This window comes from Corvus kubaryi, unplaced genomic scaffold (assembly GCF_017639235.1).
Source record: "Corvus kubaryi isolate FWS band 111438036 unplaced genomic scaffold, C.kubaryi_AGA036_p1.0 split2-37374, whole genome shotgun sequence".
In the NCBI taxonomy this organism is placed as follows: domain Eukaryota; kingdom Metazoa; phylum Chordata; class Aves; order Passeriformes; family Corvidae; genus Corvus; species Corvus kubaryi.
Window position 1 is genome coordinate 6,633,997 of NW_024582082.1, and position 13,780 is coordinate 6,647,776.

General features: G+C 45.2%; 1 protein-coding gene across 12 annotated transcripts in view; it reads right to left on the reverse strand.

Annotated features, from left to right (window-relative positions):
* Window positions 1–6,529: 6,529 nt before the first annotated feature.
* The window catches only part of RAPGEF6 (Rap guanine nucleotide exchange factor 6), a 124,491-nt gene continuing 117,240 nt past the window's right edge, over window positions 6,530–13,780 (reverse strand). For 9 of the 12 annotated variants that reach the window (XM_042014657.1, XM_042014655.1, XM_042014650.1 and 6 more), the window contains 2 exons: window positions 12,831–13,142; window positions 6,530–11,135 (listed from right to left, as the gene is read on the reverse strand). In XM_042014657.1, coding sequence (XP_041870591.1) covers window positions 11,110–11,135; window positions 12,831–13,142 — 338 coding nt within the window. In that variant the 3' untranslated portion in view covers window positions 6,530–11,109. The remainder of the gene's footprint in view (window positions 11,136–12,830; window positions 13,143–13,780) is intronic. The other 3 variants (XM_042014659.1, XM_042014660.1, XM_042014658.1) reach the window with 1 other exon arrangement.

Genomic DNA, 13,780 nt, shown 5'->3' on the forward strand with positions numbered 1-13,780 from the left:
ATGAAGAACACCCCTGTAAGCTCTACACCAGCTTTGTGCCACAGGATCTTTGTGCTCAACTCACCACACATTTGGATTTCAGGAACATGGGCAAAAAAGCTTTTTCTTCTGGGGGATGAAAAAAACCCAGATAGAGATTAAACAGTATTCTGTTGCATAGCATATATTATCAGCCTAAGCAGAACAGGAGTTTCCTGTGGATCCTGGCCATAAGGCAAGCAAATTTCCCACTGCTCACAACAGATACTGCAATGTACAAGGATTGCATCCTCTATCCAGGGCTTCTTTCTCTGGCAGTTTAGGAACTTCAATTCCCATTGGACTGGAAGTGTCCCTGCCCATGGCAGGCAGTTGGAGCTTGATGATCTGTAAGGTCCCTTCCAACCCAAACCATTCTGTATTCCTGTTCTTCCTCCAGCTGTTGGAGGAAGGACCACAGATGGGCAAAGTGACCAGATACAGCACTTTGGTGGAAACTGGTCCCAGTTCCCATGTCCATTCCCCAGCAGCTGACAAGTCCAAGAGTTCAGCATTTCCTTTTCACCTTTCAAAGAGGCCGGACATGGCCCCATTCTTCCACAGCACTTTATATTCATGCTTACAGCCCTGACACAGTGATGGAGCTCTGCAATTCAGGCCCTGGTGTTCTTCGATCCCTTGCAATACACAGAACAGCGGTGTCGGGCTTAATGCTATTTCCAAGCGCTTGAGCTGCCTGTCACTAAGTTATTGATCTGAAGAATTCAAGCTGGCCACACATCATTTGCCCAGTGAAAACCTGGCTGGCTATTGACGCTCCCCACACGCAGCCTAGGCTGCCAGCGGTGACAGAGCGGCACACGCTCGGCACATGGCTGCTCACGGGGCAGAACCAACCCAAAACCAAAGTAAGCGGCAGCACCACAAGCAGATCTGGGTTAACAGGCACAGTGGGGTGTCCCCTGCAGTCACTTTGCTTGTTTGACAGGACCAGATGAAACATATAATGATGCCTGCAAGTCATTCATGTGCGCATTACTCGTGTAAAGACCTGGTGCCAAACCCCCGTCACACAAACCGCAGCACTGAACTTCTTGATCTGCCAGTTCAACCATCTGTGAAATAATAATTCAGATTAAAAAAACTTAACCCAGCACATTTCTAGTCCTCCCCACCTTTGCTGGTCAGCAGTGGGTTCTGCAGCAGCATTGCTGCCCATTGTGGGTCATCATGATGCCAGACAGCATTGCCTTCCCATGGAATAATAAATCCTGCAAATAAAACACACCCCACAGTGCCAGGGCTGTGCTGCATGTTTAATGCCCCATGAGGGTCTAGCTCACACCTTCCAGGGTGACATTCATGCATTCAAACAACCCAAGGACCCCAAGAGCAGGTGCCAGCGCTGCCAGCCCTCTTCCCAAGGCTCTCATCAGCACAGGACAACTCCCTCTGGCCACAGATGACATTTCCGTGCGGCAGGAAAGGGCACAGGTAACAGAAGCATCAGCGACTGAGTCTCTTGGTTCATATTTTCCCTAAGCTGGAAGAGAAGGGCCACAACCAAACTGAGTCTTTTTAATTGGTAATTTCCAACTGACCAGGTTTCTGCACCTCTTGACAACCCCACCAAAGGTCTGGTTTTTAAACTAGTATAATTTCCTGATAATTAAGTTACTTTTAATATCTGCTTTAGTCACAACGGTCTCTGCAGTGTAGGAAAGGTTTTACAGCAAAGTCAGGAGATTACTCATCCCACTGTGAGGAGATCTGCAATGGAACAGCTTCCTCCAGAGACAAGGCAGCAGGAATCCAATAGCTTCCTTAGTTTCTGCTGCTGCTTTCATTTTTCAAACATTCCTTTGCTGATGAAACAAGGTACTTGAACACCAGCAGATTTCTCCCACCCATTAGTGGCAGCATTGTTCAATTAAGCCAGGGCAGAGGCATGTCCCTACTGATGGATACCACCAAGGGAGCCGAGGTAAGGTCCCAGGTTCACATCACACACCACTTTTGCATGTCCTTGGTTACTCGTTTTCTCAATGTGAAACATTCGTTGAAAACCAAACGGCCTCGTTTAGAAGTCACACCTCCAATTACATTTAACCAATACTGCTGTAAAATGGATGTGACTTCCACTAAATTTAACTTCTTCCCTCTGTGCAGGGAGCACAAAGCCTGCCCAGGCACCACAGCCTGGCAGAAAGCTGCGGAGGCCAGAAGAGTTCTCAGCATCCCACCACGAGATAGCTGGGAAACCAACAACAAAGGCACCTGAACAGCACCCATGGGGAGCCAGGGGCATCTAATCACAGTGTGATGCTGCTCCCCAAAACCTTTGAAACCTCTGTTGCCTGCAGGAGCAGCCTGGAGAACCCACACTGGATGGCACCTGCACAGCACCTCCTGTATAAAGCTCATAAAATTCATCTGCCATGGGCAGGGACACCTTCCACTATCCCAGGTTCCTCCAAGCCCCATCCAACCTGGCCTTGGACACTTCCAGGGATGGGGCAGCCACAGCTTCTCTGGGCACCCTGTGCCAGGGCCTCACCACCCTCACAGGGAAGAATTCCTTCCTAATACCAGGTCCTTCATCACTCCTTTGGTCCTCCAAGCAGAAGGCTACCAGGAGACTTTTCCCTCCACACAAGCTTCACTACTAACACTGAAAATAAAATGAGAGAAAGAAGAGGAGCCATCATATTGCAGCCAAGCATTAGTGCTGTATTTACCCAAAAATACAATACACTGAGGTGAAGACAAGGTTTGCTCACAATCCTGGGCAAATAGGTCATGAAAGCCTCCATCAACCCCTGATATCCCAAAAGAGCTTTTCCTGAGTAAAACAACTTCCTGCAAGGGCGATCTCCCTCTGGAGCCATGAGTTTTGCCATGTAGTAGCATCCCGCTGAACAGCTAAGTGGAGCTCTGCTGCTCCAAACACACTGTCCCCAGGACCATCTCACTGTGGAGTTGTTCAACCCAAATCATGTTTATATAAATGAGTTTGAATTTATAATAAACTTGATGATGCCTAACTGATAGATCTAAAAATAAGCCAGTTATCTGACACCCTACTCTGATCCTAAAACAGATGCTTGAGGATATAAAATTACATTGTGAGCTTTGAAATTGCACATACAATTACAACCTTCATCTTTATTGCTACTCACAAGTGTTAAATGCACCTACATCTACATCGGAACCTCACTTATTACCATATTTCTCCCTCTCTCCCAAACCAAGACTGACTTGCAGCACTGTGACACTGGTAATTACTCTCCTCCTCTGACAAATTCAGGGGAATGAACAGAAATCTTTGTGGAGCCCATTTAACATTCATCTTGTACAAACAATTTGGTTCTTCCTTCATTTCTAGGAGTGCTGGCTCACTCAGACAAGTAAAAGTCTTCAGGGCAATACCCTGGGGAAAGACATTGTGCTTTTCTGTTGCTGGGCTGTGGGAATTTAGCATCAGGAGCCAGCAGTTCAGTGCTGACAAGAGCCAGAGGCAGGTTAAGTCAATATTGGTCTTCATTTCCTTCACTTTTTTTTTTTTAAGAATTCATTTTACAGTTTGTTTTCAAGGTTTTTGTAGCAATGAGAGCTGCTTTACATAACAGCCCCACCAAAATGTCATCAGTTCACATCATCACGTGCCTCCAGGACCTGGATCTTCAGGAAAGCTAAAAATACTGCAAAAGTTTGGGTCAAAGCAAAACAGCTGATGCCACAGCCTGAAAGCACATAGCACAAACACCATAGACTTGAAGTGCTCCTCCTGAACTAAGGTTGGATGAGGAGAAATGCGTTTACTCCAGCCCCAAAAGTGCAGGAATTCAACCCGGAGGGAAGAATGGTGCAGGGACAGGTTTTAGTCCTCCTGGTGCTCAAACATGGTCTCTCCAGCACATTTTACCCTCTTAAAAAATGATGATTAAAAAATGATGAGTGGCTGAAAGCACTGACTGACCCTGCCTGCAGAGCCCTCCTGGCAAGTCCCCAGGTGGTGGGGACACCCCGGGCTGTGACCCTGCTGCTGCCAGTGCAGTTCTTGCCTTCTCCCTTATGGCAAAAAGAAAGCATGTTTCCAGCAGGCAGCATCTGCTGGGCGAGCAATCTTCTGTGGAGGGGGGGAGAATTCATCTCCCTTTTCATATTTACTTTGGAGGGAAAATTCTCAACTTCTCCATGAGCAAATAACACATAGCACTACTGCAGTCTAACAAGCAATTTTTAACTCTTCCCAATAAAATCAGATTAATACTGACTCTCTAGCAGAAAACCAAGAAAAGCCTTGGCTGAGTGCCCCCAGGGAATTCAGATTAGCAGCTATTTGATGCACTAAGTGAAGCTTCAGAAGCCCTCGAGCACAGGGAATATGAAGCTCCGTCAAAGCAGCAAGCTTGTTCCACTCCAACAGCACCAGGTCTAACCCAAAGACTTGGACAAGGAATGTGAGGATGGGAAGTGATGCTGTACATCATGTGCTGGGTTTCCATCACCTGGAAAGAGAAGGTAAAAGAGAAGTCCAAAATCCAAATAACTCATTAAATGGATTGCTCACTAAGGACACTGCTTCTCCTCCATTTCATTTTACACAAGGAATTGCTGGCTACAGTCAGGCCATTGTGGCACTACCCCTCCCAACACAATCTGAGAGCTACTTGCTGCCTTCCCACACTGTCCTACCAGCTGCTTATGCTTCTGCCATGGGAAGAAATACTTCACAGCCTCCCTCCAGCACAGTGGATCCCAAGGCGGGATAACTATCATGGATGAAAAGGGGTCATCCAAGCACATGAGGGAGAAATCGGGACCAGGTACCAGACAGCCTTGAAAAGTCCTAAATGGAAAGTGACCTGCTAAGACCCACGTCCTCCTGCACTGCATGGCTCCACATGGTCCCAGCAGACATTGCCAAGAGGCCCAGGGCAGCCCACGACTGGAGAGCAACAGGTGAACCCCAAAATGTCCCCAGTGCCACTCGCCAGGGTGCTGGGTACTGGCCGAGCATCGCAGGAACAACGTGCACGGCCCCTGCACAGGCGCTCACAAAACCGCAGGCAATGCTGGCCTCTTGTGGCAGCTCTGCTCCTTTTCCTTCTTTAAAAAGAACGGAAGTTTTCAGACGTTAAAGAAAAAAAAAAAAAAAAAAAAAAAAATTAAGAAACCTTACCACCTCCCAGAAACTGCCCAGATTCAAAGATCTCCCCGGGAACAAAACCAGGCTGGTTTTGAACAAGATTCTGAGAACAAGGTGGGGCTGGACAGGGCTGTGATCATCCTTGCCCATGGCAGAGGGTTGGAACTGGGTGAGGCTTAAGGTCCCTTCCCACCCAAACAAACCTGGGATTCTAAAACTGAAAAGTCCCACTGGGGCGAGTAAGATGGTGAAGATAAAACTCAACACTCATCTGACCTGCAGCAGATGTGCAGCCACATCCCCAAGTACAAGGCAGGGAAAGGGGCTGTACAGGGAGGAAGGGAGGAAAATGCCATTTGCACTGGGGGAGCAAAGGACAGGAAGCTGCAGACTCTGGTTGCCAGCAAAGAACACATTACACAAGTGTCCTGCTCCCTGAAAAAAATTGTCCCTACCCATAAAGTTCCCACATAGCTTAGCTTTTGTATGATCAGTACACGAATGGAGGGAAAAAGCAGTCAGAAGTGGCCATGCCAGCCAGGGCAGGCAGGCCCAGCACAGCTCCTGCTCCCCCTGTCCATCCCACCTTCAGCACCACACTGGGGTGGCTGGGGGCCACAGGCCCTCTACAAAAATAAGGGGGGAAAAGAAGTATTTTCAACTCTGTGGTTCCACCCACAGTGCCAGCACACACCTCCACCTGTATGTGTTGCACAGGGTGTAGGATTGGGAGGCACCACATGCTGCCCAAGGGCCTCAGGCTCTCTCTGGTCTGTCTGGGTTGATATGGAGGCAGCAGCCACAGGACCCGGGGAAGGACCATAGAATTACAGAATGGTTTGGGTGGGAAGGGACTTTCCAAGGTCATCTAGCCCAATGCCCCACCTCCTGCCACGGACAGGGACACCTTCCACTATCCCAGGTTCCTCCAAGCCCTGTCCAACCTGGCCTTGGACACTTCCAGGGATGGGGCAGCCACAGCTTCTCTGGGTAACCTGTGCCAGGGCCTCACCACCCTCACAGGCAAGAATTTCTTCCTAAGATCAAAACTAATCCTGCCCTCCTTCAGATTAAAGCCATTCCCCCTTGTCAAGAGTCCCTCTCCAGCTCTCTTGGAGCCCTTTTAGACACTGAAAGTGGCTCTAAGGTGTCCACAGATCCTTTTCTTCAGTCTGAAAAACTCCAGCTGCCTCAGCCTGTTTTCACAGAAAAGGTGTTCCAGCCCTCTGAACATCACGTTTGTATTGTCCTCACTGTGAAGACACAACAAAATCACTCCGTGGGGGCTCCTCTCTGACCCAGGGGTTAGCATCACTAGCACCAGGCTCTCCCCAGCTCTGCATCACCTCAGCTCCATCCTCCACTGGCTGCCAGAAAACAGCTGCTGAAAACAATTAATAGATGTTGATTGTTTATTGATTCCAACATATTAATAGATTGGATAATAAACAGTACTTTTAAACATTCTCTTAACCAAAAATATAACAAATATTTACAATCACTCAGTAAAAATACAAAAAGCATACAGAGGCACTGTCTTTCTAAAAGACATAAGTGTAAGAGGTATCAAAAAATAGGAGACAAACATTGCTTGTTACAGAATACTTTACAATCACTGACTTGCGCAGTACAATTGCTATTGGAATATCATTACATCTGTGCAGTTTTGCCAATATGCTCACATATTTAGAATTTAATTAATACCAAGCTAAACTGCATTCCAGGTATATCAGAAATAAAGATAATAAAAAGCACAACAGAAGCAAAAGTTGGGTTGGGAATTCAAGATAGATTACCCTCTATACAAGCGTTCTAAAATATAGCGTGTAAAGCTTTTCTAAAGAGAGAGTATCCCTTTTTTCTTCTCTTTTTGCAAAGGCAGTGCTAAGTTTATCCTTTAAAAATTCTAATGTTTTATAAAAACTTAAATGACAGGGTTATATTTCCACTGTTGCCTACAGTAAAACGACTTGGGATGTGATGAAAGAGGTTTTGGAACACCCCTGGCAGCCCACAAGCCCCTCTGCAAGTGGCATCACTGGTTCAGCCCTTGGGGACACCCTCTGACTCCAGCAGGTGCAGACAGCTCCAGCAGACCCCATCCCAAGCAATGGGCTCTGACCAGTGAAGCATCACTCACCTGGAATCACAGAATCTGCTGAGCTGGAAGGGACCCATCAGGATCATCAAGTCCAACTCCTGGCACTGCACAGCACCATCCCAAATAATCCCACCCTGTGCCTGAGAGTGTTGTCCAAACACTTCTTGAGCTCTGCCAGGCTTGGTGCTGTGACCACTTCCCTGGGGAGCCTGTTCAGTGCCCAACCACCCTCTGGGTGGAAAACCTTTTCCTAATACTCAACCTAAATCTCCCCTGACACAGCTTCAGGCCATTCCCTCAGGACCTGTCACTTGTCATGACAGTGAAGAGATCGGTGCTGCCCCTCAGAAGGATACTGTAGATTGCAATAAGGTCTCTCTCCCCTCAGTCTCCTTTTCTCCAGGCTGAACAGACCAAGAGCCCTCAGCCACTCCTCATAAGGCTTCCCCTCTCCAGACCCTTCCCCATCCTCGTGCCTCCTTTGGATGCTCTCTAATAGCTTCAAGTCTTTTTCATATCGTGGTGCTCAAAAATCACACGCAGGACTCAAGGTAAGGCCACACATATCTGAGTAAAGACAAAAGGAAGGAGCCAGGAAAGCCCCACACTGCCCATTGTTGGCAAACACTCAAAATTTGTCCACTTTGCAAAATGATGAACTGCAAACATCTACAGCCATTGTCTTTCCATTCTTTTGTGCACCTGGGAGACGAACCTGGTGCTCAGAAGCTCAGTGATCTCATTTTCCCCTTTCTTCAACTGGAGAGGCCAATTCAATTTTACCAAACTACACTGCTTTCTCAGGAATTATTTGAAAGTTTAAGATTTGTAACAAAATACTGTGTGCTTAAATCACAAGAACCTGAAATGCATCTTTCACCAGCAAGTCAGGAGCAAACAACAAACAGGAAGCAAGCAAATCCAGGTACGGCAGTGGAAGAACACATGAGGCACCTTAACTGTTTATCAGCATCAGAGCCTGAGTTAGAAGAACCTGGCAGAGGTACCAAGTCAGGGATCTGTGGTCCAGAAGACATCACTTCAACAAAGCAGTGTATAACAGGTACTAACCACCATCTTGCTTTTGTCTGAATGACCAAAAAAAAGGGATAATGTCTCTTCAAACCCATACCAGACACACTACATTTGGCTACTGGCCCCAATCAATGTGATTGGTCCAGTTAAAAACAAGCAAACAAACAAAAACCCCAGCAAGCAACAGAAGAGAAGCCACACTGTGCAAGGCAGGAGAAGCAGGAGTAGCTCATCTGTCCATCGTTTAATGCATGATTTATGTACACCAGCTGTGTTGGCTATTAGGAAAAATATGATTAGTGAGACTTTCACTCATTCCAGAATGTTTCAGTGTCTGCCAAGCCCTGTGAAACAGGCGGATGCTGTTGATGTGCAAACACCATCAAACACCATGTTTGGATGGGTGATTTATTCAGCTGCTCTTGCTGACTGCCAGGAGACCCTGACCCCGCTCCCCACAGGGGCTTCCCTGTGTCCTCAAAGGCAGCACTACTGGGTTTTGGGGGAAAAGGAAGCCACTTTAGTAACCCCCATCCCCTATATTTTTGTTCAACAGGCTGGAATAAGCTGCAGCTCTCCCCCCATGGCCAAGGAACCGCAGGGTTTCATTCACCTGGCACAATGCAGACAATTTCTGATGGAACACAAAGCCTGTCATTTCCATGTTGAAGTTAACAAGAGAACTACAGCTGACAGTGGGATGGCTGTCCAGGACTTGGATTTACATCCCACAGGAATATCAGTTCAACAGGTCTATTATCAATATTGCATGTGCTGAAAACACTCACTGTGCCCTGCATTGCTTTGACACATTAATCTTTAGTCATTAAGGCCTGTGCAGGTTCATTATAAGCATTAAGGCCTCGAGAAAGCAAAATGCATTATGCCATACCTCCAGAGGTTTTTAATATATTTTTTCAACCATTTGCTTCTCAGACACTTGTGCCAAAAATTCATACAGCCAACCAATGAGTGACAAATTAGATATCCTCTTCCTCAGCATCACTGTTGATTTGCACCTTCCCAATTCCAATCAGTACAGGTACATGCCAGGCAATGTTGAATCTGGCACTGCTCTGAAGGCAGACACAGGCTGGGTCATTCACATCCACCCGGGCTGCATCAGCCCCGAGCTGCTATGGAAAGAGCACATCAAAGGCTTTGGGTTGTTCTTGGTACTTGTGGCATTTTCCAAAAACATTGCGTTCACCTTGCACCCCTGCACACATACAGGTAAAAAAAAAAAAAACCAAAACCTTAAAGCTCTTCACGACTATGGATACAGAAATCAGTTTTGAGGCACTGTAAAAATGACAAACATCATCTTTCTAGCTTAGGCTGTAAACATCACAAGATTTACAATTAAATGTTTAAATACATATTCACACATTCATGTCTGATTTTAACACTAGAATGGGGTGTGAAAGAAAGACGGAAAGACAGAAGGAAAAGTAAAGAACCTGCAGGTATTTCCAGTTCTACCCCTCTGCACTCTGGCTGGCTAAAAGTAAAATCGAAGAAGCAATTATTTTGACCATAGTCAAACTAGAGGATCATGGGTTAATAGTGGCTGGCTATAAGTCAAAACTCTCAATGACATCGACGACACCAGGATTTTTAGCTAGGATTTAAAACAAAATGGTTTGAGATCATCTGTATTTTCCAGATAAACACCACAGGGTTTTTTAACCCATCATAAAATGCTTTATGCTCTTCTATAAGCACTGTGTCATTTATTATTCAGTTTCACAAATTTTATTGTGAAATGTAGCTGATTTCTAATTATTGCATTATTTTTTTCAAAGATAACCTTTGCACCTAAATCCTGTGCAACTCTGGGAAAAGGCCAGGACATGTGGGATGATCTTAAAAACCACAACACACAGCTGAGTTTTGAGTTTTAAAACATGCTTTGCATGTTGAACTCTGCAGGGCAAAACCTGGTTAAAACTCTTTTGGGAAAGCTTCAGATCTCCCCAAATGCTCCCTGTAAGCTACAGCTTCCACATTTCAAACATTCCTTAAGAGAGAAGAGCACCAACTGTTGCCTTAGTTGGCTGGCAGCTAAAAAAATTTCTAAAAATCCTTGGACAGTGGGTTTCTGCTGTGTCCATGTAGGAGGGGAGCAGCAGGAGTGCTGGCTTGACACACACTGCTCTGCAGGGCTTTGGGCTCTATGCATATTAAATCTAAACCCACTCTAAAATCTACAAAACACAAAAAACTTTGTGTTTATTTCGAGAGCACAACAGTTGATGTGTACCTAATTTACTGTCACATTGACTAAACATTTATATTAGCCAACCAGAGCACTCCCAACGCACATAAATGAAACTCCCATTAAAAAAATTAAATTAATAAATTATTTTCAGATACTTCAGCAACGTCCTTCGCTTTTGCTGATATTTTGATATAATTTTTTTAAGTTCATACAATAACACTCAGACTTCTAACCGTCATGTAGAAAATAACGACAATGGAAACTACCAAAGGATTACATGGTATCATACAGAAAAATGCTCCCAAGTTTCAAGTGGTGGTGACAACTGGTCCTCCCCAATGCACGAAGCTCAGTCCATCTCTGGGTACCCATACTGGTATCCAGGCAGTCAGCACATTCCTTGAACAGGATTTGCTATTTCACAGGCAAAAGTAGCTTCTCAGGTGGTGGTGGCAGAGTGAAGGAAGATGTAGAGAGGTGATCCAACCCATTCCATCTCGTCTGTGACAGAGGCAAGGTCTGAGGTCAGTAGCAGCAAGTTGTCAGCAGTCGCTAACAGAACCATGAGTCCTTTTCCCACATCCCTTGTGTTGTGAGTGGTTTATATAAATAGCCCAAGGGTTAAACTGCTGATACTTGTTCATCTTCTGCAAAACAAGACAAAGAAACAGGCAGTTATTCCACCAGTCCCCACCTCGGGCACATAGGGCACAAACCAGCACCTATTGAGGTGATCACAGTGGGTCCATGCCAACTGCACCCCTTCAGCAGCGTTTTCACTGTCTTTATCATTGATCACTACACATTCCATACCACCATTTATCATAACCTCAAGGAATCACAGAATGGTTTGGGTTGGAAGGGACTTTATAAAGGATCTTGTTCCAACTCCATGCCATAGGCAGAGACACCATCCAGGTTGCTCCAAGCCCCATCCAGCCTAGACTTGTGCACTTCCAGGGATGGGGCATCCACAGCTTCTGCAGTCTGAGGTATGATGGTCATACAATAAAGACATATTGCAAAACAGAAAATCCCAGATCCTCCAAAAATTATCAGCATGCAGTTTCCCAGTATGCCAAAAGCTATGGATTTGGGAAAAAAGCCTGCAAATTTCCATGCAGTGAGCATTTTATCCCAAATAAAATTAACCAAGCGCTTCAAAAATAGTAAAATAGGTGTCTCCAAAAGTGTACAGTTAAATTTAGCTTAGAAAAATTTGGATTAAAAATGTTTGAAGCAATGACTTCCTTATTTTTACATCAAAAACACAACAATTAATTCCAGGCAATTTTATGTTTACTCTAAGTTTAAACTGTAGTACTAATATATATGTTAAATACTGCTTAAATATTTTAAAGGGCCAAGATACAATCATTTTGCATCAGAAATTGTTTTAATCTAAATACGGGCTCATTTTAAATCAGACTGAAATGAAAGGAAATGATCACAACATTCTAATAAAAAACAAGTTCACCAGCGAAGGGTACAGAAGATCACATCGGTGCATAGAAATTAAAAGCAAATCAGCAGATAAACAATTAAGTAGAAATTCCCCTGACCTGAAGTTAGTTTTGACACAATATAAGAGCAGTCCTTATTGGAAAATCCTCTCATATTTTGGTCACCCCACAGATGCCATGCTTGGCACCACTGGCTGTTGCTTCAAACAAGATAATGAAAAATGAAGTGGAAGAGACACTGTCAGGGCAAGTTAGGCAGAGAACACTCGTTTCATCAAATGCACTCTCCAGAAGAACAGAAGGTCACTATTTTGAAACTCAATCTACAAAAATATCTGTTGAGGCATAAGGCAGGTCAATGCCAGCACACCTGAGTACAAATCAAATGAGTTCACCAAATCCAAATCACTCATTTTAGACCATCACCCTGATGCCAGCCAAAGCACTGGAACACCAATTAACTCAGGGAGGCTGGAGTTTTTCCACCTGTCACCTGTCAGTGTCCCATCACTGTCTGAGAGGGGACAGATTTTAAAGAAAAAAAAAAAACCTACATGCTCCTAAGTGTCTCAGTTGTACTTTAGGAGATCTTGTGACATATATTTTTGTATGTTTATTTACATATAATTTGAGCCTGTTTGGTGCCAACATGCTTTTTCTAAGGGGAAGGCATTCTTCTTTGCTTTAAACGTGTATGTACGTGCACACAGCTATGCATGACATACACAGCCACGTGTGTGCATACAGTCATACAAACAAAACTGTGTATTTAGAGATTAATCAGCTTTTAATCTCCAAGAATGACCCAAGAGAAAGCCCAGAACACAGCTGCGAAGTTCACCCTGCATAGCCCCACTCCCAAGCCAGGTGTTCACCTACCATCCTCTTCACTATCTGCGTCAGGCAACTCTGCTACTCTGGGGCTGGACGGCTGCCGGCCGTGCCACTGAGGCATCCTCGAGGAGACATGGGCCACCGGGTCACTACCGAGAGCAGCTGATGGAAGTCTAGAGAGGTCACTGTGCAGCATCTTTGACCTCTGCACTGCCACACTATAGTCTGGAGGTTTGAGGTGTGGGTGGTGGGGCGATCCTTCCTTTATGTCCGCTAAAGAAATCCCCATATATCCCGGAGGGGTGGGCGGTGGCTCCCTATACCTATCGTCCTTCTTAGGTGAGGTGACACAGTACACTGGGCACAAGAAATAAGCAATGGAAATGTTAAAGAAGAAAAACAAAGGAAACAAAACGTTAAAAAATCATGAAATGTTACAATGGCAAAACAGAAACTGATAACAAAACGCTAATGCAGAAACATTGGTTATAACAACAGCAGCAGGTATTTATGCCTTTATTTCTGCTTTCTATTTATTTTAAGAAGTCAGAGTAGCAAGAGAACCCATGAACTCCTTAGCTGAGATGCCAGTTGAGTGGAAAGAGGACTCTAAGCTTGTCTGCATTCAGACTGCAATTAACACCTTTTATTACAGACACTATTCCTGTACCCCTGCTGCACCAGGGGATGCTCTGGAGCTCTCCAGCTGGATGGAGAGCCAGCACAGCCAAGTCTGCTGCCACTGCTACAGGCTGGGAAACGGAAACAGAAGGAATTAAGGCAACCAGCTGAGAGTTACTTTGCGCAGCAAGAACTGCTGGTTGACTTCCAACATCCACTTCATCACCCAAAAGAGGTCAGTGGCTTAACATAAACTCATTATAATAAAACATCACCGTATCAGCTGATGTGTATAAAGACACAAAACGATCCAGCTATGCTATAGGAAGAAAAACAATAGCAACACGTTAAACTGATTCTATGAGGCAGACTGT